The sequence below is a fragment of the Pleuronectes platessa genome, chromosome 4, assembly GCF_947347685.1.
Source record: "Pleuronectes platessa chromosome 4, fPlePla1.1, whole genome shotgun sequence".
In the NCBI taxonomy this organism is placed as follows: Eukaryota; Metazoa; Chordata; class Actinopteri; order Pleuronectiformes; family Pleuronectidae; genus Pleuronectes; species Pleuronectes platessa.
Window position 1 is genome coordinate 18,225,153 of NC_070629.1, and position 21,637 is coordinate 18,246,789.

The 21,637-nt window shown below is 41.4% G+C and overlaps 3 protein-coding genes and 1 long non-coding RNA gene across 5 annotated transcripts; 2 read left to right on the forward strand and 2 right to left on the reverse strand.

Moving 5' to 3' along the window:
- Positions 1–2,753: 2,753 nt before the first annotated feature.
- On the reverse strand, positions 2,754–6,410 carry LOC128438187 (gastrula zinc finger protein XlCGF57.1). Of its 2 annotated transcripts, none has more exons than XM_053420643.1 (2): positions 6,079–6,407; positions 2,754–4,468 (listed from the first exon to the last, which is right to left on the reverse strand). In XM_053420643.1, exon 2 carries the CDS (start codon positions 3,923–3,925, stop codon positions 3,296–3,298), a length of 630 nt encoding a protein of 209 aa, XP_053276618.1. In that variant the 5' UTR covers positions 3,926–4,468; positions 6,079–6,407; the 3' UTR covers positions 2,754–3,295. The 2 variants fall into 2 exon arrangements, with proteins under 2 accessions (XP_053276618.1, XP_053276617.1); XM_053420642.1 differs by having other exon boundaries at positions 3,935–4,468; positions 6,079–6,410.
- Positions 6,411–6,532: 122 nt separating this feature from the next.
- On the forward strand, positions 6,533–11,141 carry LOC128438471 (centrosome-associated protein CEP250-like). The gene is made up of 9 exons (XM_053421054.1): positions 6,533–6,565; positions 7,514–7,624; positions 7,858–8,088; positions 8,268–8,363; positions 8,930–9,061; positions 9,153–9,385; positions 9,496–9,622; positions 9,700–9,783; positions 9,864–11,141. Exons 1-9 carry the CDS (start codon positions 6,533–6,535, stop codon positions 10,077–10,079), a joined length of 1,263 nt encoding a protein of 420 aa, XP_053277029.1. The 3' UTR covers positions 10,080–11,141.
- A 3,161-nt stretch (positions 11,142–14,302) lies between these two features.
- Positions 14,303–18,213, reverse strand: LOC128438185 (gastrula zinc finger protein XlCGF57.1). Its single transcript, XM_053420640.1, has 2 exons — positions 17,901–18,213; positions 14,303–16,291 (listed from the first exon to the last, which is right to left on the reverse strand). The coding sequence occupies exons 1-2, from the start codon at positions 18,184–18,186 to the stop codon at positions 15,051–15,053; spliced, it is 1,527 nt and encodes a 508-aa protein (XP_053276615.1). The 5' UTR covers positions 18,187–18,213; the 3' UTR covers positions 14,303–15,050.
- On the forward strand, positions 16,223–19,424 carry LOC128438189 (uncharacterized). The gene is made up of 3 exons (XR_008338305.1): positions 16,223–16,710; positions 18,118–18,303; positions 19,336–19,424. It is a non-coding gene; the product is annotated as an uncharacterized LOC128438189 (long non-coding RNA).
- Positions 19,425–21,637: the final 2,213 nt, after the last annotated feature.

A 21,637-nucleotide genomic window follows, 5' to 3' on the forward strand; every position in this document is an offset into this window, starting at 1 on the left:
GCAAGAGTTCACTGTTTATTCTCTTATTCAAAGAGGCTGTGGAGACTTAACATTTTTCTTACAAACAACATTGTTTTCTTTGTTTTGCAAAGTCCACAGATCATCGTTTGGCAGTTGTCCAAAAAGGAAAACTTCGGAAAACTCAGCATAAAAAGAGAGAAAGTTTCAGGTAAAGCAAAGGGAGCAACATTTTAAAACTGTGTCTTCTCTGCAATTTTTTCATTAAAAGAATTACTTACACAGTTTTTCAGTCTCATAAACTGATTATTTTTACATTTCCCAGACTCAAGTTTTCTTTGGGAGACGACGACAAAGACACAGATGAGGAAAGTTCTGAGAGGACATCAGAGAAAATGCAGTTGACAAAAACGAAAGAGCAGAACACTAATCTCCAACAAGTAAGAATGAATTTTATTATATTATTTATTAAATTCTTCCATGAACACGTGCAAGATAGTTCACATCATGTTTGTGTGTGTGGTTTAGAAATGTGAGAACGAAGAGGACACACTCAGGTTGAAGAGGACTCAGTTAAAAGACGTTGAGCTCTGCCTTTCTGAACTTCGGCTGAGAAGAAAGGTAACGGGCAGCATCTTCAATAGTAAACTCTGCATAGAAGTCTCACTAATAAAAACATATTCATAGGCTATGGTTTTTCCCCCAGCATGCCTTGCAGGAATTAGAGCGATTGACTGCACAGAGAGCACAGGTGGAGAAGTAGAAGAAGACTATGGAGTCCAGTCTGAGAGACAGCAGGATAGAGAGAGACTCGCTCAGGTATCCCGATACTTTATCCTTCTTTTTTTTTATAAACAGAGGCAGATGGACAATGTCACACTGCACCAACAGGATTCGGGACTTAAATCAATCTTAGTTCTGTCAAAGAGTAACACAACAATGAATGTGTTGTAGTTGCCAAGTGGAAAAGTTGCAGAGACAAAGAGATTCTTGTCTCCATGAGATCAGAGACATGGAGGAAGAACTTGAAACTCTGAGTCAACGTCAGAAGCCTCTAAAGGATGTGTTGCGGGTGGAAATCAAAGGAGAGGAGTCGTCGTTTATTCAGAGCTCACAGGTCAGGAAAACGCGGTGTCCAGCAATTGAACATGCATGGGTCTCTAGTTCTATGCAGAAGGCTACACAGGAAAAAAGACGCTTAAACAGAGTGCGCACATAGGTTATATATTGATATATTGGGCGTGACTGGGGTTCGTCTTGGATTGGTCAAAAGTAGATGGAGGCCGCTGCATCTAGACGCGCAGTGCCTCATCCTCTTGGAATGTCGCGTGATGAAGATATCATACGTAAGCTCCATTGTCGTGGCTACCAGAGGTGATAATGTTCCTGTCTCAACGCAGCTGCCTTAGTGTGTTGTGGGGGAGAGAGATTTCAGGCCAAGGTCTGCTCATTATCTGCTGTTGGTGTTCTACTTTGTGTGTGTGTGAATTGAAACAGGGAGCTGGGATGTGTGGTACAAAGTGTTGACTGTTCTGCAGAGTGTAATAAAGAGGTCAAAGGAATGTATGTGGTGTATTTCAATAAATGTATATGTAATGTATGTGGTATATGTCAATAGATGGATCCTGCTCGAAGGTAATGAAACCTGTCAAAACCAATGGATCAACTGGTTCTTTGGTCAAGTCACATGTTTTAATGTCAGATTTATTGTTCTTCTCGATGCTCCGTTCAAACAGAACAATGTCATCATATCAGTGCTGGAGAGGGAGGAGATGGAAAGACAGCTGGACGGTGCAAAAACTGAACTGTTTGCTGAGCAGAGACGAGCAAGAGAGAAGCTAGAGTCCATAACGTAACATTTTTATTAAACAACCAAATAGGAAACTAGTGCTACTATGTAGCACTAACGGGCCCGAGCACAGGCATTTTGAAGCCTGTTGCGGTCGGTGGAGAGAGCGATCAATGACCATGCATTTTGCGCACTGCAGCAAGGACCAACGCTTCACTTCCTGTGTAATGCTGCGTTCCAGACGACTCGTATGTCAGATATTCGGGTTAGGGTTAGGGTTGGGAAATTGTCCAGTTCCGACATCATGTCAAACGTAAACAAACATGTCTGACTGTGGTAAGCTGATTAATTTGTCTCGTGATGAGACAATTCAACTGTAGCCAATGCAGCCTCCTTTCGTACTGTTATGGAACATTTAATACATGACTCAGCAAACAGTTATCTTCTGGTGTTTTAATAATTTCAACCCATCTGCGGATAGGGGCTCAAAGCTTGTACCACGGTAACTGATACAAGTCACTTCATTTATCCAAGTAGAAGCTCCTTCTCAGTAAGTTATGATAAGAAAGTTATCCAACCGGCTCTCTGCGTTGTTGTGACCAGGCTTAGACATTTGGTCAGACATTCTGTCTGCATCAATCTGCATGAGGACTTGTTTGAAGTTACAACACAATGACATGAACTCTGCTGAGACTCAAGAAGAAAACTGTTTCTCTCAGACCCCTGTCTTCTGGTCAGTTAACACCTCTGTTGTATCTGCTGGATTGGCCCGTGCTGTGAAAACCTTTTGTCTCAGCAGGCACAGGAGTCTTGAAGCAATACACATCTGAGCAGGGGATGTCACAGTGAACATCTCAGTGTTACAATCTAAACTGCAGAAACACATCTTGTAATAATATTCTCTCTCTATATATATATATATACACTTGTCATTCTTTCATTAAACATATCTAAATACAAAATGTCCCATTACAGTACAGAAACAAAGAGAAGGGTGACGACGCCATTATCTTTTTACTCAACTTTAATTCTTGGAAACACATTCAATACATAAAGGAGAACACACACTGTCATTGAATCTCACGGACCAAGAAACCATTGTTTTAAAACAAACATATTTAAATCATATGAACTAGTAAAGAACACATATTCATACTGTGCAAGGAAGACAATTTAACCTTAAAATGACATGAAGGACATTATGAAAAATACATAAATGATGTTGAAATAAGTAGAATCAAAATATATAAACACAAATCTTTCATATTATTCAATGAGTAATGTTTTCTAGGGACATACAAAAAGTGAATAGTCTATTTAAAGCAGTGAACTATGAATATGTATAATATGAATATCTGCTCATAAATCCAATTTTTTGTTGTTGCAAAGGTTGCAACTGAATCACTTGTCTCCTTTATGAATCCTCACGTCTCGTACAATAGGACTGAATCTGAAATCTTTCACCACACTCCAATTAAACGGTTTCTCTCCTGTATGACTCCTCATATGTCTATTTAGACTTCCCCTTGCGGTAAATCTTTTACCACACTAAGAGCAACTAAACGGTTTCTCTCCTGTATGACTCCTCTTATGTGAATTTAGACTGCCCCTTTGGTTAAATCTTTTACCACACTCAGAGCAACTAAACGGTTTCTCTCCTGTATGAATCCTAATATGTGTATTTAGATTGCATCTTTGGTTAAATCTTTGACCACACTCAGAGCAACTAAACGGTTTCTCTCCTGTATGAATCCTCATGTGTGAATTTAGATTAACCCTTTGGTTAAATCTTTCACCACACTCAGAGCAACTAAACGGTTTCTCTCCTGTATGAATCCTAATATGTGTATTTAGATTGCATCTTTGGTTAAATCTTTGACCACACTCAGAGCAACTAAACGGTTTCTCTCCTGTATGAATCCTCATATGTGAATTTAGACTGCCCCTTTTGTTAAATTTTACACCACACTCAGAGCAACTAAACGGTTTCTCTCCTGTATGACACCTCATATGCATATTTAAACTGGACCTACGGCTAAATCTTTCACCACACTCACAGCAACTAAACGGTTTCTCTCCTGTATGACTCCTCTTATGTGAATTTAGACTGCCCCTTTGGTTAAATCTTTTACCACACTCAGAGCAACTAAACGGTTTCTCTCCTGTATGACGCCTCATATGTATATTTAGATGGTCACTCCGACTAAATCTTTCACCACACTCAGAGCAACTTAACGATTTTTTTTTCTGTCTTACATCCCATACCACTTAGAGGCTGCTTGTTATTTCTTGTATTTAAACCAGTCTGAGGTTCCCTTGTCTCCATCCAATCATCCTCACTGTGTTCAGTGTCAGAAGAGTTTTCAGTCTTGTCCTCAGTACCTTGTTGTAAACGTCTATCAGGACCCGAGTTCCTGACTGGTTCTGGTCCTCCACAGTCCGCTCTGTTCTCTTTAGTCTCACCCGGATGAAGCGTTGACGATTTAAGTTTCTCCTCATCTTCTTCACTCTTCACAGCGACAGGAGTCAATGTGAACTTGATATCAGCCTCCTCCAGTCCTTGAAGCTGCTGTCCATCCTGATTGGTCCACGGTTCCTCCTGTTCCTCTTTAATGTGGGGGGGCTCTGGGTCCTCCTGGTCCACAAGGGGGCTCCACTGCTGCTGCTCAGGGGGAGCCTCTTCTTTATTCACCATCAGTTGCTGGACGTCTGCAGGACACACTGAAACACAAATACATACGTTTATCATTTCAGAGTTTCCTGATGTGTTTTGAAAAACTTGTGTCGTGTCTTGTAATATTGACTTTTATGATTTTTGAACGATCACATTCAGGAAGTAACGATGTTGAGGTCGTTTACAGTTTGTGTTACGACGCAGCTCGTAAAGGAAGCAGCATAAAACAAAGAGTTTCTGGTAAAAAAGTGTTTCATTTTGAGGCCAAATAAACCAATTAGGTCACTAACAGAGGAGAACAGGGCGAGGGAAAGTTAGTTCTTTGGTTAAGCTGCTTTCAGACAAGACCTGTGAGTAAAACTCAGAGAAATGTGTCCAGACTTTCTGTTTCAGACATGAGCAACACAGCAGCAGGTTTTCTGCACAGACTCGTTCACAACAGCATCAAATCCTCCTCATTATTCTGGTGAGAGATGGCGCCATAGAAATATCTAAAGGCTAGATGTCTCGGCCAACAGAGTCGAACGTCCGCACGTGGCGGCCATCTTGCCACAGTCAGCTCGCTCACCCATAACATTGTGTTGGTAGTTGTACATGTACTTTTTAAATAAAACTAAATAAAATAATTCTTGATGTATATTTGTTAATGGAAATCTTGTACCTATTTTAGAACATTATTCTATTTTTTAGAACATAACATCATAAGTAAGCAGTGTCATAACCAGAGGTGTAAAGTAACGAATTACATTTACTCACGTCAATCTAATTGAGTATTTTTTTTTTAGCTCAATAGCCTACTGGCCTAACTGCCTCGGCCGCCTGCGAGCGATTCTTCAGCTGTGCTGGATGACTGTTCACTGCAAAGCGAGCCCGGATAAGCTCTTCTCACCTTGAAAATCAGCTGCTGCTCAAACTCAACAAGAAGTTTGTAGACTAGTGCTCTAAAGTTGGACCGAAGTTTAACCAAAAGTTTAAATATACAGTGGGACAGCGGCATTTTAACATTTTATTTTAGCTGTCATGTGGTTCATGTCTTGACATGTCCTCCCAAAAGTTCTTAAATGTTGTGTTGACATGTTAAATGTTAACTGTTTAACATCATTGTACTTAAATTTGTAAAGATTCTCCTTTAATTAAAAATAATAAATATTTGCATTGTATAGGAGCGGCCCCCATCAAGTTGTTAGAAGTAACTTTGACTTAAAGTACATTTTAAATGAACTACCTTTTACTTGAGTAGATTTTTAGATGGGAACGTTTACTTGTACTTAAGTAAAATTTCATCAAAGTAAAAGGTACTTTTACTTGAGTACAATATTTCAGTACTTCTTACACATTGGGTCATAACTACATCTCTGACGTTTAAAAAAACTCAAACTGTTTAAAAATCGGTTGAAAATTTAGCAAACTATGGTTATTTAAAAAGGACCTACAACTACCAACACAATGGTATGGGTGAGCGAGCTGTCTGTGGCAAGATGGCCGCCATATGCGGACGTTCGACTCCGTTGGCCGAGACATCTAGCCTTTATACATATCTATCTACGGGTGGAGCAGCCGGGTGCAGGAGACAGAGGCAGGAAGTGGCGTATTAACTCCGCTGCTCGAGCTGATGCTAGCTAACCTTAGCCTGTTAGCGGTTCCTCTGGGGACTGACCTGCTCTGTGCAGCCGGACTACGGGCTGCATCACGGCATCGAGCAGCTTCCTCTGGCGGCAGATCTCCCGCTCGGACTGCTCCACTCGGTCCGCGTAATCTGCCAAGGTTTCCTCAAGCCCCGCGAGGATCGCCTCTCCTGCCACCGTGAGCCGCTTGGTCAGCATCGCTCTCAGCGCCGGGACTTGAGCCTTTCCTCCTCCTTTCTCCACCTGCAGCAGAAAGTCTTCAGTGGCAGCGCTGATCCGCTCTTGTACCGACGCCCGCAGCAGCTGCACTGCGGACATGTTCCTCCTCTCTGCGCACAGCGAGTCTCTGAGAAAACAAAGAGAGCAAGCGGCAGGAAACTAGAGACTCCGAGCTCCGAGCCAGCAGTGACCCCTGTTGGACTGGAGGACGAAGAGGTAACGAAATTACAAATAAACTTAACAAAATAAACAAAATAAAATTAACCAATGGTGGAAGAAGAATTCGGATCATTCAATGAGGTAAAAGTACCGAGACAGTAAATTAATATTCCATTACAAGTAAAAGTACTAAGACAGTGAAGTAGTTAAACAAACTCAGACCGTAAAACCAAAAATTAAACGTCAATTTCTAGGACTGAAAACCAGCACTGAACGGGACCGACCACATGCATTTTGAAGCATTTTATGCGTTTTGCGCACTGTGGCAAGGATCAACGCTTCACTTCCTGCGTCCGTCACTTGGTGTTGATTCTTGCAGCTAATTGCTCATTACGGTCAATACTATCAGAATCAGAATTCTTTTATTTGCCATGTATGTTTGCACATACAGGAAATTGCCTTGGTGTCGTTCGTTGTGAAACTGTGAAAACTTTATATAAATTGAATGATAGTTGTAAAACAAAGCGTATTTCCTGTTGCCAGTAAGTTGCGCCATCAGTATTATTACAAAACAGACTAATAGATCTGTTCAAGTAGGGGCTCAAATGTGGCGTTAGCAATTTTGTGTCAATTGGACAATGTTACAACAACTTCATTTTCACGCTGATCAGTAGGTGGCGCTTCGATCCTGACGAAATATTGACAGATAGAGCTGTTCACACTGTCTCCTACTGTTCGGTGTTCGGTCCCTAAAAAAAACCCCTTTATTTAATAATTGTTTTATTAAAATGTGATAAAAAATTATCTTAATTTTTTTACTTCATTTTATTTCATTTTTTTGTTTTAATTAAAAATATTCAATAAAGAAAAGCAATGGTTTTCTTTGCAGTAGCGATGACAATAAACTCATTTATCTATTTAAAGAGTTTGACGGTGTGATCTTACTAAATTCATCCTCACAATCATGTATCATCAGAAAAAAATTAATGTTTGTGTATCAAAAGACCTGTCAATCAATTCAAGTGCAATAACAAACTTTATAAAAATCTGGATTCTGTGTTTTAAAATATCTTTGTGTTTCCACATAAGTTAGAGCACACTCGTGAAGAACCCCAGAAGGCCACCGAGGAAGAGAACTCACTGAGGAACAGATGTGTTTTTCTGGAAGAGAAACAGATCCAGAAAAAGGAGCAAATTGAGGTGACACCCTCTATCATCACACTAATTATACATTTTAATCCGTCAGGCACATAGTAACTTGTAGGCCTCTGCTATCCTGTAATTCTTATTCTCTTCTATTACTCTCCATATTATAGATATTTCAGTATTTCAGGGCCATTCATTTTGACATGAAATAGTAGGTAAACACTGATGTTACCTGAACGGAACAGATCCTTTATGCCATTAATGATCGTTGTCTCTCTTATTCTTAGCTACTTGAGGTTCAAGTTAGCGAGCTGCAGGTTGAACTGGGAGATGGTAAGATCCGGGTGGGTGCTCTGGAGAAGAGGTTGTCCCAGAAGGAGCTGCAGCTGCTGGATTTCCACAAACAACATGGGGTCTTGCAAGCAGAAAGAGACGGCCTGAAGGGGGAGCTACATCACCTGAAAAGCCAGCAATACAAAGCAGTGAAGGAAGCCCAGGAACAAGCCAACAGATTGGTGGTGAGTGCTGAGGCTTTCTGAGGTAGTAGAAATTCTACAAGTCACTTTTCTAACGTATAATTTCCAATTTATCATCTTCAAGAGAAGAATGAGTTGATGCTGGCTCATAAGCAGCAAATCTAAAAGTTGACAAATGAGTCTGAAAAGTTAAAATCCTGATTCATCTCATTCCTCCTCAGGTTGATCAGCAGGCTGAGGAGGAGAAAGCAGGGGCTTTGAAAGAGCACACACGTGTTCTCACGCGATGCATTGAGGCAATGCAAAGCTCCATTCAGGTCAGTGTGTCACCGGGAACATGTAAAATCTACTCCGCCACTACAGTACATTGCTCCGTCAGGAATCTACATATTTGGAATCCTCTATTGGCTCTAAAATCAACGTTTTCTGTGTTGTTTTTATATACTCTACAGAGTGAGTAAAACACTACATGGTTACTTTCAAAGTCCTCCTCTGTTCTGGCATATAAGAAGAGGCAAAGCAGCTGCGGATCTCTCTGGAGCAGCAGAGGGAGGAGGCAAAGAACCACGAAGAGGAGTTGCATAAAGACGCCTCAGAAAAGGTATTCTGATAATCCATGTGCTTAAAATATGCAATATTTTTCCAAATTGTCTGATTGGGAGGCAGAAAAAGTGGAGGCTGTGAAGGTGCAACGTGGGATACTGGAGCAGCATAACAAAGAGATGCAGCGAGAGAAGAGTAGAGCACAAGCTTTACAACATAAAGATTTGGAACTAAAAACAGTAAGGGGATTTGCTAACATGAAATGCAACATTACCATCTTAAATAAATCAGAATACATTTTCAGTCTTTTTTTTTACATGATTTGCTTTCTCTCTGTAAGAGGATGCAGGAGTTGGAGAGTGAACGTTGTGCACAGCAGAGAAAGCAGGAGTCTTTGCTGGCTGTTATTTGTAGATCACTAAAAGAGGAGCACCAGGCTGAGCTGCAGAGGTTGAAGAAACAGATTGCACAGGTGAAGGAAACCACAAAATGAATCAATTGTAGGCAAATAAAAGGAGACACTGTTATAAAAACGGTTTACCTGGTATGGTCTGTGGTCACAGGAGAACCAGAGGACGGCGCTGCAGCTTGACAAGGCTGTTCAGCTGGCAAAGAAAGAGGCTGACAGGCTCCGGGTGACGCTGGAAGAAAGGGATCGAGGTTACAACAGAATCACTGCTGAGCTGGACCAGCAGCACAGACACTGGGCCCAGGAGCTGGGAGCAGAATGCCAGCATGTGCAACTCTTAGTGGAACAGAGTGGAGCCAAACAAAGAGCTGTGCAGCTGCCTGCCTGGTATAATGTCCTGCTCTGGCTTACATCTCTATCTGGTTTAGACAGAAGTGGATACTCTGTAGGCCACATGCTGCATTAGCTTCTCCTGCTGATGCCTTTGTATTGTGCAGTCCAACAGTAGCCGAGGCTTTAACAACCCTGAGAGCGCTGAGAGAGCAGCTGGAGCACTTGATTATCCATCTACACCAGGAGCTGGGTTCACAGAAGCAAACTACCGAGCAGCTGAGAAAAGACAAGGTACAGTTTGGGCTTTACATACTACAAAGGGGCTGGTGTTTGCAAATACAGCTTTTTAAATCTTCATTTTTTTTCAGGAGCGAGAATTGTGCGCCCAGAGGCAGCAGCTCAGGGTGGAGCGAGATAGAGCCTTAGACTCTGTGAAGGAGCGTCTCATTCAGGTAACTCTATTTTTATGTATGGTCAAAAACACAACAGTTAGAGCGTCACTGCAATGTTTTGCCTCGTGACATTTGTGCAGGAGCACATTGAGGAGTTGAGCAGCCTGAACAGGACTCAGCTGACTGATGGAGGAGCTGAAGAAGGAGGAGCAGCTGGATCTCTGCGCAAGCAGTTGAAGGCCAAAGACGTGGAGCTCAGGCAGGTGCAGAGGAGCATGGCTCAGTGGAAGCAACAGACTGCAGCTCGTCTGGCATGCAAATTTGAAGAAGAGCTGACCGCTGAACTGGAAAGGTAACAAGCTAAAATCCTTGCTCCCCCTCCCTCCATGTGGTGGACCCTGCAGCCTCCCACAGCCCCTCAGACGTGGCTTCATTCAAGCTCCTACATTACCTCCAGAGCAGAGTGAAGCAGCTCCGTCTAGAAAACCAGGCCTACACCTGGAACTCCTCTCCTCCTGACTCAGGATCCTATCTTAGGGCAGTGAGTACATTCTTCTACTGGCAGAGTGCCATTGGTTCTTGACTTGTCCTTTCAGGGTAACCAGTTGCTCCGTGTGAAGAGGTGCTAAACAAGTGAACAGCAAACAATAGTTCATGTACCGTAAGGCCATATGAGCTATTTCTGTTCAGATCCGTAATCCTCGAAGATGTGTTCCAGTTGCAATTAATAATAATCTTTATTTGTAGAGCACTTTTCATAACTCAAGTTACAAGTATGGTCACACAGAGCAGCAAATAAAAACCACTGTCACAAGATGAGATGTAAAACTAGAAGAGTGCATACCTTTGCCAAGGTCCACTAACGTCAATCAAGCTGCAACAAATGCACACACTCATAGATATCACCCCCCTAAATATGCCTGATTTCTTTCATCAATATCCATGATTTATTCCCTGGGGAAATGTGCTGTTCCTCTTACAAAGTATTTGGAACGCTCTAGATTCTAGAGTCTAGAATATAAAACTGTTCAAGACCAGGGATATACCACATCAGCATTTCCTTATCATTTCTCTGTTCCACACCACAGAGGTGAATCATTTACTGTCACACGTGCTTAAGATTGCATATTAACAACAGGTCACGGTGACAAATGACACAACTGAAGAGTCAGGACATTCAACTCCTTCTGTATTAAGAAAGTCACATTTTGTGGTTGACGATTACAGTGAACTGTGAATGAGTGATGAACTGACATTTTACTAGAGACCTGAAGATCATGTGAGTTATGTCAAATAACCTCATAAAGCTGAGAGATCTTTCTCAAGGAATGCCTTGTGTAATCATAAACCTTATGTGAAGTTTAACTGTACAATAAAGTTCAGTAGGTTTCTGGTACGAAACCTACTGAGCGTCTTAATGGCTGGCTGCAATTGTGGTAACGCATATTGGAAAATACAATAGAATCATAAAAAGGTGCATTTCCACGACTTCTTCACAAAACTCTGAAGGCTCACAGATAGCGTACTCGCTAAACACTGTAGGAAGATCATCTTTCTACCACAAGTACAACTGCAAGCCATGCAGCGAGCTCACAACAACACATTTTAGTGTCCCGTTAATAAAGCCCACGCGCTGAATGTAAAAACTGTACAAATCCAGGTGCTGCACACTGATGTGTCACTCAGAACAAAGGGCAATTCTCTCAGTAACAAGAAACTGATCATGTAGGGCTGTCATTGGGACTTGACCGAACTTACACTACCATCCAAAAGTTTTGGGTCACTTAGAAATGTCCTTATTTTTCAAAGAAAAGCACGTTTTTTTTCAAAGAAGATAATATTAAATTAATCAGAAATACACTCTATTCATTGTTAACGTGGTAAATGACTATTCTAGGTGGAAACATCTGGTTTTTAATGAAATATCTACATGGGTGGATAGAAGCCCATTTCCAGCAACTATCACTCCCGTGTTCTAATGGTGCATTGTGTTTGCTAATCGCCTTAGAAGACTAATGGATGATTAGAAAACCTTTGAAAACCCTTGTTCAATTATGTTAGCACAGCTGTAAACTGTTTAGCTGTTTAGAGAAGCTATAAAACTGGCCTTCCTTTGAGCTAGGTGAGTATCTGGAGCATCACATTTGTGGGTTCGATTATTCTCTCAAAATGGCCAGAAAAAGAGAACTTTCATGTGAAACTCGCCAGTCTATTCTTGTTCTTAGAAATGAAGGCTATTCCATGCGAGAAATTGCGAAGAAACTGATAATTTTTTACAACGGTATGTACTACTCCCTTCAGATAACAGCACAAACGGGCTCTAACCAGAGTAGAAAGAGAAGTGGGAGGCCTCGGTGCACAATTCAGCAAGAAGACAAGTATATTAGAGTCTCTAGTTTGAGAAATAGACGCCTCACAGTTCCTCAACTGGCAGCTTCTTTAATGGCACCCGCAAAACACCAGTGTCAACATCTACAGTGAAGAGGCGACTCCGTGATGCTGGCCTTCTAGGCAGAGTGGCAAAGAAAAAGCCATATCTGAGACTGGCCAATAAAAAGAAATGATTGATATGGGCAGAAGAACACACATTGGAGGAAGATTGGAAAAAAGTGTTTTGGACAGACAAATCAAAGTTTGAGGTGTTTGGATCACACAGAAGAACATTTGTGAGATGCAGAACAGGTGAAACGATACTGGAAGAGTGCCTGACGCCATCTGTCAAGCATGGTGGAGGTAATGTGATGGTCTGGGGCTGCTTTGGTGCTGGTAAAGTGGGAGATTTGTACAAGGTAAAAAGGATTTTAAATAAGGAAGGCTATCACTCCATTTTGCAACGCCATGCCATACCCTGTGGACAGCGCTTGATTGGAGCCAATTTCCTCCTACAATAGGACAATGACCCAAAGCATACCTCCAAATTATGCAAGAACTATTTAGGGAAGAAGCAGGCAGCTGGTAAGCTGTCTGTAATAGAGTGGCCAGCGCAGTCACCAGATCTCAACCCCATTGAGCTGTTGTGGGAGCAGCTTGACCGTATGGTACGCAAGAGGTGCCCATCAAGCTAATCCAACTTGTGGGTGGTGCTTTAGGAAGCGTGGGTTGAAATTTCTACAGATTACCTCAACAAATTAACAGCTAGAATGCCAAAGGTCTGCAATGCTGTAATTGCTGCAAATGGAACATTCTTTCACGAAAGCAAAGTTTGAAGAACAAAATTAATATTTCAAATATTTCTAACCTTGTCAATGTCTTGACTATATTTTCTATTCATTTTGCAACTCATTCGATAAATAAAAGTGTGACTTTTCATGGAAAACACGAAATTGTCTGGGTGACCCCAAACTTTTGAACGGTAGTGTACATCGGAGATAAACATTAACCAATCAATTAGGTAAGTGCTATTCTTACATGTTAAAAATGATTCACTGGGATTCTAATCAGAAAACTGAAAATATGTCATGATACTGAAAATGAAAATAATGTACGTGTTGCCCAAACTGTCTAAAACAGCACAATATTCATGTAAAGCCAAACAAACTTTTGCCAAAGTGACCAACTCAAAGTGGTTCTGGGTCCTTTATGTCTTTTGTGTTACTACAGGTCCCCTCTTTTACTTTGGCGTGGCTTTTAAAGTCATTAAACAGAATTACATTTCCATGTCCTCCTCTCCAGAGCTGTGGGCTGCAGGAAAGCTGTACATAAGAGAGTGTGAGTCTGCAGGGGCACTGGGGGGGCTCAGAGGACTGCAAGGCACAGGAGACGGAGTTCGGGGTTGCCGGGAACTGTCTGTTGTTTTATGCTGTTTTTGTAATGAGCCTTTTCGCCTCCGACAAAAGGGGTTATCCGGTGGCCGCCACAGCACCAGCTCCATGCAGGAATGGCTCCTAAAAGTATGAGGAGGTGCCGGTGAGACAAATATAACCAAAAAAACATAATTTTTAAGCACAAACTAAAGATAACAAACACAGACTGGGCCACTTTGTGGGGTAGGATGTCGCTGATCCCGCGCTGCAGGTCCTTACACAAAACACAGCACTGAGTAAACAAACACAACAGCACTGACAAACGATGGTACCCGCCATCAACAAGGCTTGTCGCATATTTGATGGAGGCACTATCCGTCCAATCAAATTCCCTCAAATAGGAAAAATTGACAAAACATGTTTTGGGATTTTCTGTTGTGTTTTCTTATTTGTTGCTGTGATTTGCACTTTGCCACATTATATAAAATAAATCACCTGTACAAGCTACTAAGAGCTAACAATGATATGTAGAAAATATTAAGAGCATGAGAGAAAAAGATATGTATTAAATTGTAGTAAACATCGTTAGTGTCACACCACCCCCCCAGGATGGCGCTCTCTCATTCAGTCTGTCACGGGCGTTGAGTATTACTTTACTAACAAGAGTGACGATGACACACTTTCATTAAACAGTTTTTCAGTCTCATACACTTATTATTTTTCCATCTCCCAAACTCAAGTTTTCGGAGAGGACGTCAAAGACACAGATGAGGAAAGTTCTAAGAGGACATCAGAGAAAATAGATTGGAAAAAAATGAAAGAGCAGCACACTGATCTCCGACAAGTAAGGATTAACTTTATTATATTATTTAGTAAATTCTTCTATGAACACGTGCAAGATAGTTCACATCATATTTGTGTGTGTTTGATTTAGAAATGTGAGAACGATGAGGAGACACTCAGGTTGAAGAGGACTCAGTTAAAAGACGTTGAGCTCTGCCTCTTCAATAGTAAACTCTGCATAGAAGTCTCACTAATAAAAACATATTAATAGGCTATGGTTTTTTCCCCCAGCATGCCTTGCAGGGATTAGAGCGAGTGACTCCACAACACTGATTCATTTGTCTTGTGATGAGACAATTCACGGTAGCCAGTGCAGCCTCCTTTCGTACAGAAACAAAGTGGAGGGCGACGGCTCCATTATCATTTAATTAGACTTTTATTCTTGGAAACACATTCAATACATAAAGGAGAACACACACTGTCATTGAATCTCACTGACCATTGTTTTAAAACAAACATATTTAATCATATGAACTAGTTAAGAAGGCACATTCATGCTGAGCAAGGAACACACTTTAACATTAAAATGACTTGGAGGACATTATGAAAAATATATCTATGTAGAAATCAGTAGAAACAAGATATTTAAACACAAATCTTTCGTGTTATTCAATGAGTTATATTTTCTAGGGACATAAAAACTGTTAATAGTCTATTTAAAACAGTGAACTATGAATATGTATAATATGAATATCTGCTGATAAATCTTAATACATTTCTGTTGCAATGGTTGCAACTAAATCACTTCTCTCCTTTATGAATCCTCTCATGCCTATTTAGATTTCCCCTTTCGGTAAATTTTTTACCACACTCAGAGCAACTAAAAGGTTTCTCTCCTGTATGACTCCTCATATGTATATTTAGATAGTCCCCACGGCTAAATCTTTTACCACAGTCAGAGCAACTAAAAGGTTTCTCTCCTGTATGTCTCCTCATATGTTTATTTAGATTCCCCCTTCTGCTAAATCTTTTACCACACTCAGAGCAATTGAAAGGTTTCTCTCCTGTATGACACCTCATATGTGTATTTAGATCGCCCTTTTGGTTAAATCTTTTACCACACTCAGAACAACTATAGGGCTTCTCTCCTGTATGAGTCCTCATATGATTATTGAGATGGCCCCTTTGGTTAAATCTTTTACCACACTCAGAGCAACTAAATGGTTTCTCTCCTGTATGACGCCTCATATGTATATTTAGATTGCTCCTATGGCTAAATCTTTCATCACACTCAGGGCAACTGAGCGGTTTCTCTCCTGTATGAATCCTCATATGTGAATTTAGACTGCCCCTACAGCTATATCTTGTACCACACTCAGAGCAACTAAACGATTTCTCTCCTGTATGAATCCTCTTATGTGAATTTAGACTGCCCCTTTGGTTAAATCTTTTACCACACTCAGAGCAACTAAACGGTTTCTCTCCTGTATGACGCCTCATATGTATATTTAGATGGTCACTCCGACTAAATCTTTCACCACACTCAGAGCAACTTAACGATTTTTTTTCTGTCTTACATCCCATACCACTTAGAGGCTGCTTGTTATTTCTTGTATTTAAACCAGTCTGAGGTTCCCTGGTCTCCATCCAATCATCCTCACTGTGTTCAGTGTCAGAAGAGTTTTCAGTCTTGTCCTCAGTACCTTGTTGTAAACGTCTATCAGGACCCGAGTTCCTGACTGGTTCTGGTCCTCCACAGTCCGCTCTGTTCTCTTTAGTCTCACCCGGGTGAAGCGTTGACGATTTAAGTTTCTCCTCATCTTCTTCACTCTTCACAGCGACAGGAGTCAATGTGAACTTGATATCAGCCTCCTCCAGTCCTTGAAGCTGCTGTCCATCCTGATTGGTCCACGGTTCCTCCTGTTCCTCTTTAATGTGGGGGGGCTCTGGGTCCTCCTGGTCCACAAGGGGGCTCCACTGCTGCTGCTCAGGGGGAGCCTCTTCTTTATTCACCATCAGTTGCTGGACGTCTGCAGGACACACTGAAACACAAATACATACGTTTATCATTTCAGAGTTTCCTGATGTGTTTTGAAAAACTTGTGTCGTGTCTTGTAATATTGACTTTTATGATTTTTGAACGATCACATTCAGGAAGTAACGATGTTGAGGTCGTTTACAGTTTGTGTTACGACGCAGCTCGTAAAGGAAGCAGCATAAAACAAAGAGTTTCTGGTAAAAAAGTGTTTCATTTTGAGGCCAAATAAACCAATTAGGTCACTAACAGAGGAGAACAGGGCGAGGGAAAGTTAGTTCTTTGGTTAAGCTGCTTTCAGACAAGACCTGTGAGTAAAACTCAGAGAAATGTGTCCAGACTTTCTGTTTCAGACATGAGCAACACAGCAGCAGGTTTTCTGCACAGACTCGTTCACAACAGCATCAAATCCTCCTCATTATTCTGGTGAGAGATGGCGCCATAGAAATATCTAAAGGCTAGATGTCTCGGCCAACAGAGTCGAACGTCCGCACGTGGCGGCCATCTTGCCACAGTCAGCTCGCTCACCCATAACATTGTGTTGGTAGTTGTACATGTACTTTTTAAATAAAACTAAATAAAATAATTCTTGATGTATATTTGTTAATGGAAATCTTGTACCTATTTTAGAACATTATTCTATTTTTTAGAACATAACATCATAAGTAAGCAGTGTCATAACCAGAGGTGTAAAGTAACGAATTACATTTACTCACGTCAATCTAATTGAGTATTTTTTTTTTAGCTCAATAGCCTACTGGCCTAACTGCCTCGGCCGCCTGCGAGCGATTCTTCAGCTGTGCTGGATGACTGTTCACTGCAAAGCGAGCCCGGATAAGCTCTTCTCACCTTGAAAATCAGCTGCTGCTCAAACTCAACAAGAAGTTTGTAGACTAGTGCTCTAAAGTTGGACCGAAGTTTAACCAAAATTTAAATATACAGTGGGACAGCAGCATTTTAACTTTTTATTTTAGCTGTCATGTGGTTCATGTCTTGACATGTCCTCCCAAAAGTTCTTAAATGTTGTGTTGACATGTTAAATGTTAACTGTTTAACATCATTGTACTTAAATTTGTAAAGATTCTCCTTTAATTAAAAATAATAAATATTTGCATTGTATAGGAGCGGCCCCCATCAAGTTGTTAGAAGTAACTTTGACTTAAAGTACATTTTAAATGAACTACCTTTTACTTGAGTAGATTTTTAGATGGGAACGTTTACTTGTACTTAAGTAAAATTTCATCAAAGTAAAAGGTACTTTTACTTGAGTACAATATTTCAGTACTTCTTACACATTGGGTCATAACTACATCTCTGACGTTTAAAAAAACTCAAACTGTTTAAAAATCGGTTGAAAATTTAGCAAACTATGGTTATTTAAAAAGGACCTACAACTACCAACACAATGGTATGGGTGAGCGAGCTGTCTGTGGCAAGATGGCCGCCATATGCGGACGTTCGACTCCGTTGGCCGAGACATCTAGCCTTTATACATATCTATCTACGGGTGGAGCAGCCGGGTGCAGGAGACAGAGGCAGGAAGTGGCGTATTAACTCCGCTGCTCGAGCTGATGCTAGCTAACCTTAGCCTGTTAGCGGTTCCTCTGGGGACTGACCTGCTCTGTGCAGCCGGACTACGGGCTGCATCACGGCATCGAGCAGCTTCCTCTGGCGGCAGATCTCCCGCTCGGACTGCTCCACTCGGTCCGCGTAATCTGCCAAGGTTTCCTCAAGCCCCGCGAGGATCGCCTCTCCTGCCACCGTGAGCCGCTTGGTCAGCATCGCTCTCAGCGCCGGGACTTGAGCCTTTCCTCCTCCTTTCTCCACCTGCAGCAGAAAGTCTTCAGTGGCAGCGCTGATCCGCTCTTGTACCGACGCCCGCAGCAGCTGCACTGCGGACATGTTCCTCCTCTCTGCGCACAGCGAGTCTCTGAGAAAACAAAGAGAGCAAGCGGCAGGAAACTAGAGACTCCGAGCTCCGAGCCAGCAGTGACCCCTGTTGGACTGGAGGACGAAGAGGTAACGAAATTACAAATAAACTTAACAAAATAAACAAAATAAAATTAACCAATGGTGGAAGAAGAATTCGGATCATTCAATGAGGTAAAAGTACCGAGACAGTAAATTAATATTCCATTACAAGTAAAAGTACTAAGACAGTGAAGTAGTTAAACAAACTCAGACCGTAAAACCAAAAATTAAACGTCAATTTCTAGGACTGAAAACCAGCACTGAACGGGACCGACCACATGCATTTTGAAGCATTTTATGCGTTTTGCGCACTGTGGCAAGGATCAACGCTTCACTTCCTGCGTCCGTCACTTGGTGTTGATTCTTGCAGCTAATTGCTCATTACGGTCAATACTATCAGAATCAGAATTCTTTTATTTGCCATGTATGTTTGCACATACAGGAAATTGCCTTGGTGTCGTTCGTTGTGAAACTGTGAAAACTTTATATAAATTGAATGATAGTTGTAAAACAAAGCGTATTTCCTGTTGCCAGTAAGTTGCGCCATCAGTATTATTACAAAACAGACTAATAGATCTGTTCAAGTAGGGGCTCAAATGTGGCGTTAGCAATTTTGTGTCAATTGGACAATGTTACAACAACTTCATTTTCACGCTGATCAGTAGGTGGCGCTTCGATCCTGACGAAATATTGACAGATAGAGCTGTTCACACTGTCTCCTACTGTTCGGTGTTCGGTCCCTAAAAAAAACCCCTTTATTTAATAATTGTTTTATTAAAATGTGATAAAAAATTATCTTAATTTTTTTACTTCATTTTATTTCATTTTTTTGTTTTAATTAAAAATATTCAATAAAGAAAAGCAATGGTTTTCTTTGCAGTAGCGATGACAATAAACTCATTTATCTATTTAAAGAGTTTGACGGTGTGATCTTACTAAATTCATCCTCACAATCATGTATCATCAGAAAAAAATTAATGTTTGTGTATCAAAAGACCTGTCAATCAATTCAAGTGCAATAACAAACTTTATAAAAATCTGGATTCTGTGTTTTAAAATATCTTTGTGTTTCCACATAAGTTAGAGCACACTCGTGAAGAACCCCAGAAGGCCACCGAGGAAGAGAACTCACTGAGGAACAGATGTGTTTTTCTGGAAGAGAAACAGATCCAGAAAAAGGAGCAAATTGAGGTGACACCTTCTATCATCACACTAATTATACATTTTAATCTGTCAGGCACATAGTAACTTGTAGGCCTCTGCTATCCTGTAATTATTATTCTCCTCTATTACTCTCCTTGATATAGATATTTCAGTATTTCAGGGCCATTCATTTTGACATGAAATAGTAGGTAAACACTGATGTAACCTGAACGGAACAGATCCTTTATGCCATTAATGATCGTTGTCTCTCTTATTCTTAGCTACTTGAGGTTCAAGTTAGCGAGCTGCAGGTTGAACTGGGAGATGGTAAGATCCGGGTGGGTGCTCTGGAGAAGACGTTGGCCCAGAAGTAGCTGCAGCTGCTGGATTTCCAAGAAAAACATGGGGTCTTGCAAGCAGAAAGAGACGGCCTGAAGGGGGAGCTACATCACCTGAAAAGCCAGCAATACAAAGCAGTGAAGGAAGCCCAGGAACAAGCCAACAGATTGGTGGTGAGTGCTGAGGCTCTCTGAGATTTTAGTAAATCTACAAGTCACTTTTCTAACGTATAATTTCCAATTTATCATCTTCAAGAGAAGAATGAGTTGATGCTGGCTCATAAGCAGCAAATCTAAAAGTTGACAAATGAGTCTGAAAAGTTAAAATCCTGATTCATCTCATTCCTCCTCAGGTTGATCAGCAGGCTGAGGAGGAGAAAGCAGGTGCTTTGAAAGAGCACACACGTGTTCTCACGCGATGCATTGAGTCAATGCAAAGCTCCATTCAGGTCAGTGTGTCACCGGGAACATGTAAAATCTACTCCGCCACTACAGTACATTGCTCCGTCAGGAATCTACATATTTGGAATCCTCTATTGGCTGTGAAACCAACGTTTTCTGTGTTGTTTTAATTTTTGTTATACTCTACAGAGTGAGTAAAACACTACATGGTTACTTTCAAAGTCCTCCTCTGCTCTGGCAGATAAAAGAAGAAGAGGCAAAGCAGCTAAGGATCTCTCTGCAGCAGCCGAGGGAGGAGGCAAAGAACCACGAAGAGGAGTTGCATAAAGACGCCTCAGAAAAGGTATTCTGATAATCCATGTGCTTAAAATATGCTAATATTTTTCAGTCTGATTAGGAGGCAGAAAAAGTGGAGGCTGTGAAGGTGCAACGTGGGATACTGGAGGAGCATAACAAAGAGATGCAGCGAGAGAAGAGTAGAGTACAAGCTCTACAACATAAAGTGTTGGAACTAAAAACAGTAAGAGGATTCGCTAACATGAAATGCAACATTGACACGTAAAATAAATCAGAATACCTTTCAGTCTGTTTTTTGCATGATTTGCTTTCTCTCTGTAAGAGGATGCAGGAGTTGGAGAGTGAACGTTGTGCACAGCAGAGAGAGCAGGAGTCTTTGGCTGTTATTTGTAGATCACTGAAAGAGGAGCACCAGGCTGAGCTGTGCAGCTGCCTGCCTGGTATAATGTCCTGCTCTGGCTTACATCTCTATCTGGTTTGGACAGAAGTGGATACTCTGTAGGCCACATGCTGCATTAGCTTCTCCTGCTGATGCCTTTGTATTGTGCAGTCCAACAGTAGCCGAGGCTCTAAAAACCCTGAGAGCGCTGAGAGAGCAGCTGGAGCACTTGATTATCCATCTACACCAGGAGCTGGGTTCACAGAAGCAAACTACCGAGCAGCTGAGAAAAGACAAGGTACAGTTTGGGCTTTACATACTACAAAGGGGCTGGTGTTTGCAAATACAGCTTTTTAAATCTTCATTTTTTTTCAGGAGCGAGAATTGTGCGCCCAGAGGCAGCAGCTCAGGGTGGAGCGAGATAGAGCCTTAGACTCTGTGAAGGAGCGTCTCATTCAGGTAACTCTATTTTATGTTTGGTCAAAAACACAACAGTTAAAGCGTCACTGCAATGTTTTGCCTCGTGACATTTGTGCAGGAGCACATTGAGGAGTTGAGCAGCCTGAACAGGACTCAGCTGACTGATGGAGGAGCTGAAGAAGGAGGAGCAGCTGGATCTCTGCGCAAGCAGTTGAAGGCCAAAGACGTGGAGCTCAGGCAGGTGCAGAGGAGCATGGCTCAGTGGAAGCAACAGACTGCAGCTCGTCTGGCATGCAAATTTGAAGAAGAGCTGACCGCTGAACTGGAAAGGTAACAAGCTAAAAATAAAAACAATGTCTATTATGTCAAATAACAGCCACATCATGTTGGACATTTTAAAGTT